The 4,342-nt window shown below is 36.2% G+C and overlaps 1 protein-coding gene across 1 annotated transcript in view; it reads right to left on the reverse strand.

Moving 5' to 3' along the window:
• The window catches only part of LOC118749126 (ribose-phosphate pyrophosphokinase 1-like), a 537,936-nt gene extending 535,496 nt beyond the window's left edge, over window positions 1-2,440 (reverse strand). Inside the window, exon 1 of the mRNA XM_036483895.1 lies at window positions 2,156-2,440. Coding sequence (XP_036339788.1) covers window positions 2,156-2,277 — 122 coding nt within the window. The 5' untranslated portion in view covers window positions 2,278-2,440. The remainder of the gene's footprint in view (window positions 1-2,155) is intronic.
• Window positions 2,441-4,342: the final 1,902 nt, after the last annotated feature.

A 4,342-nucleotide genomic window follows, 5' to 3' on the forward strand; every position in this document is an offset into this window, starting at 1 on the left:
ATACTAATGCATGAAAATCCTAACCTCAAAAAAATCACCCTTTACAAGGTTCGATAAACTGACAGTTGTCTCTCTCGCACCGCTCCCTTAGCAGTGGCACCGTGTTGCTTCCTTGCAAATTTACTTGGAAAAAGTTTAGCTTTGCTGTGAAATAGAAGCATAAGCTTTTGTGCAATAGGGGTATTCTCTGAGTCTTGCAAAGCCCTTGCAAGGTGCACGGATTGCACGGTTTGCAAAACTGTCCCATACGAAAACCGGTTTTTACCGTGCAATCCGTGCAATCTGTGCACCGTGCAAGGGCTTTGCAAGACTCAGAGAATACCCCTAATATGTTTATTTGTATATGCATATGAAGCACATTTAACTGATGAAAACACAAATTGTTTTTAAATTGGATGTTTACTTACCTCCCATAGTAGTTTTATTTTAATTTTGAGTCCTTTTGCAGTTTTTATACATCTAAATAACACATAAATTACATAATTTACGTAGATATATTAATATTTCGTTCAATATTTCGTTTAAAAAGCCAGATTTCCTGCAAATACAATCGAATTTACAAAAGGAATTTCACTACCTATACCCTATTTGCGACTTTTCTTGGTTTGGCACTCCCTTACAAAAGGATGCATTTACGAAGGACAGAGAAACGGCAAGAATGCAATCCCTTATTGCGAAAATGGTAGTAAGAAAAATCGCAAATAGGCAATAGGTAGTGAAATTCCTTTTGTAAATTCTATTGTATTTGCAGGAAATCTGGCATTTTAAACGAAATATTGAACGAAATATTAATATATCTACGTGAATTATGTAATTTATGTGTCATTTAGATGTATAAAAACTACAAAAGGACTCAAAATTAAAATAAAACTACTATGAGAGGTAAGTAAACATCCAATTTGAAAACAATTTGAGTTTTTATCAGTTAAATGTGCTTCATATGCATATACAAATAAACATATTGCACAAAAGCTTATACTTCTATTTCACAGCAAAGCTACACTTGTTCCAAGTAAATTTGCGAAGAAGCAACACGGTGCCACTGCTAAGGGAGCGGTGCGAGAGAGACAAATGTCAGTTTATCGAACCTTGTATTAGGTGCAATCCCGTATTCCTCGGACTCGGACTAGTAAAACTGTAAAAAATTAAAATTCACTCAGAGCGAGAGAGTAACATTGAAAGTACGGGATCGCTTTCTATTAAAAAATGGTAACTTCTGTCAACTTCAACATAACCTCCAAATTTTAGTTGTAAATGTTTGCTTATTTTGTATGTAAACACACTCAGCTCACACATGTAAATAACCAAAAATACTTTAAAATTCATTAGAATCCACTTAAACAAGTAATTAAATACTTTGCAACATGAATTAGCAGAGTGCACTTTTCCTTTGTCTACAATTTGATTGCCAAACACACTACAGCTGATCGTTTGACACATTTACCAGAATTTACCAGCAAAAAATTCTTGGACTAAGACTGGTAACTTCTGACCGTATTTACTCTCTTTTTGTCCTCTCAATAATCAGAGAACCGAGCACGGGATCGATTTCCAGTAAAATCTGACTGATTCTGACTATTTCTGACTAGTCCGGACTCGTACGGGATCGCACCTATTATTTAATCATGAGAAGTACCTTTTAAATTTCGAGCTAGGTCCTTCATTCTATTTATTGAACTAGTTCTATCAAACTTCTACTCCTGAAAGATCTCCGAGGTTTTCAGTATATTCGTTTTCCTTTGTTTTGAGTAGATGAAGGCGCTGAGCTTGATCCTTTAGCAACGTGAACATGTGATAAACATTAATATCCCTGCACCGATTCCGTAGTAATAAGTGGAACAAAATCGGCCGTAAAGGAAAGCCAACTCCACAAATTTTTTTTATTTAGGTAATTATCTAGTTGGGCTTTCAACGCCCAAAATTTTTTGTTAATAACTGTTGATCTGGTAAAAAAATCCGTTTTCGGATTCTTGTTATTGGGGTCCAGGCGTCTAATGGCATCCCATTTCCAAAATTTTGACCAATTTTGGGATTGAAAGCCCACCTAGATAATTACCGTAAATTTTAATTTCATTAGTCTTTCTTGCATGCAACACATCTGATATTGGATAATCGGAAACTGGGCATTGCAAAATGCGTCCTTATTTGCACTCACCACGTCTCCAAATTACTGAATTTCTTGGTCACTACCTTCCCCAAATCTATGCCCAAACGATCAACTATTCTTTGGGCTAAATCTGGATGAGAAGTGCCGGAAAACACTTTTATATTAGGCATCCTGGAATGCAATGTGTTATTGCTGGAAGGTATCTCTTGTTGATCCAAGCTGCCACTAATCAAACTCAACACGCGCCGAAATAAGAGGTCTAACTAGAAACACACTGCTTTAGCTTAAAAACTTGCCATCCACTTATTTATCACTTGTTGTTTTGAATGCTGTTTCTAGTCAAAGTAGCCCATAGGGTTAATATTTAACCCGTCGGTGTGCCTTACGCTAAGTTTAGACTCGCACGTCAAAAGGGCGTATTTAAATCTTATTTTATGGCCTGTTTTTGCTTACGAGTAAAAGCACATTTAACGCATTTAGCTCTAAATGCTACTCTAAATTTACATTTATCCATACAAACTTCGTCACCTAAATGCAACTAAATGTAACTCCATTTTTGCATTACGAATCTAATGAAGGGTTTTTGCTGCATCTAAACTGCAACACTTAGGGCCGGTGGTTCAATGTCTGGTTATCACTACCAGTACACCATCGACGATTTCGACATCATGCATGTAACATGTGATCGATAAAGCAGTAGTTGTGCTTAACCGGAGCTTCTATCTCCGATTTGTGCTAATCAGACATTGAACAACCGGCCCTTAGCAATTTCGAACATATGTTTTCGAAGAGCGTTCATGCTATTGTATTTAGCAAATGTACATTTACGCGAGTTTGAAATCGCATGCTATTGACAAACAGCCGTGTTCTAGTGGCTTGTTCAGATCCATATCTATTACGATCAATTCTCACGCAGAAGATAATGTGCAAAAAACCCTACTGAAAAGGAAAAAATGAATTTAAAACCAAAAATTCAATACAAAAACATGAATTGTTTTAACCATAACCGAACATATGTTTGTGTATATATTCATTTGTCGGTGCTGTCAATTAAAATTTCCTCACCTAATTAGAAAACAAAGCAAACAGAGTTGATCACAAATTGATCCAGATTTCTATCAGCATCAAGGGACACTCAAACAGACGTGGTATTGGAAGTGCGGTGCCTTGTACCGCACTTCCAATACCGCGTCAGTTTGAGTGTCCCTTCACATCGATGTTGAATTTGCGTCACTTTTCTTAATCCAAATAATGTAAAATAAAGGCATCCACGCACCTATGCGATTCCGTCGCAACGAATCCGCTCCGTTTTGATGCTACAGACGCAGTAACTTCCAAAACTCAAGTACGCATAAAACTGTCAATTTATAGACAAACCAGAAGTATTTGTCAACAAAAATATAATTCTTGACTTTTCTAAATCAAATATGTTTTCTTTTCTTACGCTCAATTTCGTTTAAATATTGTAAAGTCCTATTGACGTCTTCGTTTTCAAACGCAGCAGTCTGCCATTTCGGCACGACCAAAAGAAGAACTCTGTATGTTCGAATAAATCGCTGCAGCAAAATCGCACAAGTGTGTGGTTCCTCATTTAAAACTATGTTCGGCATTGTTGTAATTTTTGTCGGAACAGATTCGCACCGACAAAATCGCGTAGGTTTGTGGATACCTTAATAAATGAAACCTCGATCGGCGATCACTGTAACGCAGCTAGCCACTGTATACGCGAAAAGGTAGTGTTGCCACTTTTTCCATTAAATCATGTTCGAATCGTGGGAATTTTGGAGCTAATCCAAATGTACATTTTTCCATACAAAATTCGTCACCTAAATGCAATTAAATGCTACTTCATTTTTGCATTAAGAATCTAAATGCTAAAAGCAACCCAGTGATCTTCCAAAATTTCCACGATCCGAACATGGTTAATGAGAAAAAGTGGCAACATTGTTTTCGCGTATACAATGGCTAGATGCATTTCTGTGATCGCCAAACAAGATTTCATTTATTATTTTACATTATTTGGATAAAGAAAAGTTACGCAAACTCAACATCGATGTGATGCTGATAGAAATCTGGATCAACTTGTGATCATCTCTGTTTGTTTTGTTTCCTAATTAGGTAATGAAATTTTAATTGACAGCACCGACAAATCAATACATACATACACAAATTTTCGGTTATGTTAAAACAATTCAAGTTTTTGTATTGAAGTTTTGGTTTAATTTTTATTTTTTT

The sequence above is a fragment of the Rhagoletis pomonella genome, unplaced genomic scaffold (assembly GCF_013731165.1).
Source record: "Rhagoletis pomonella isolate Grant_MI unplaced genomic scaffold, Rhpom_1.0 Rhpom_scaffold_00014, whole genome shotgun sequence".
NCBI classification, from domain to species: domain Eukaryota; kingdom Metazoa; phylum Arthropoda; class Insecta; order Diptera; family Tephritidae; genus Rhagoletis; species Rhagoletis pomonella.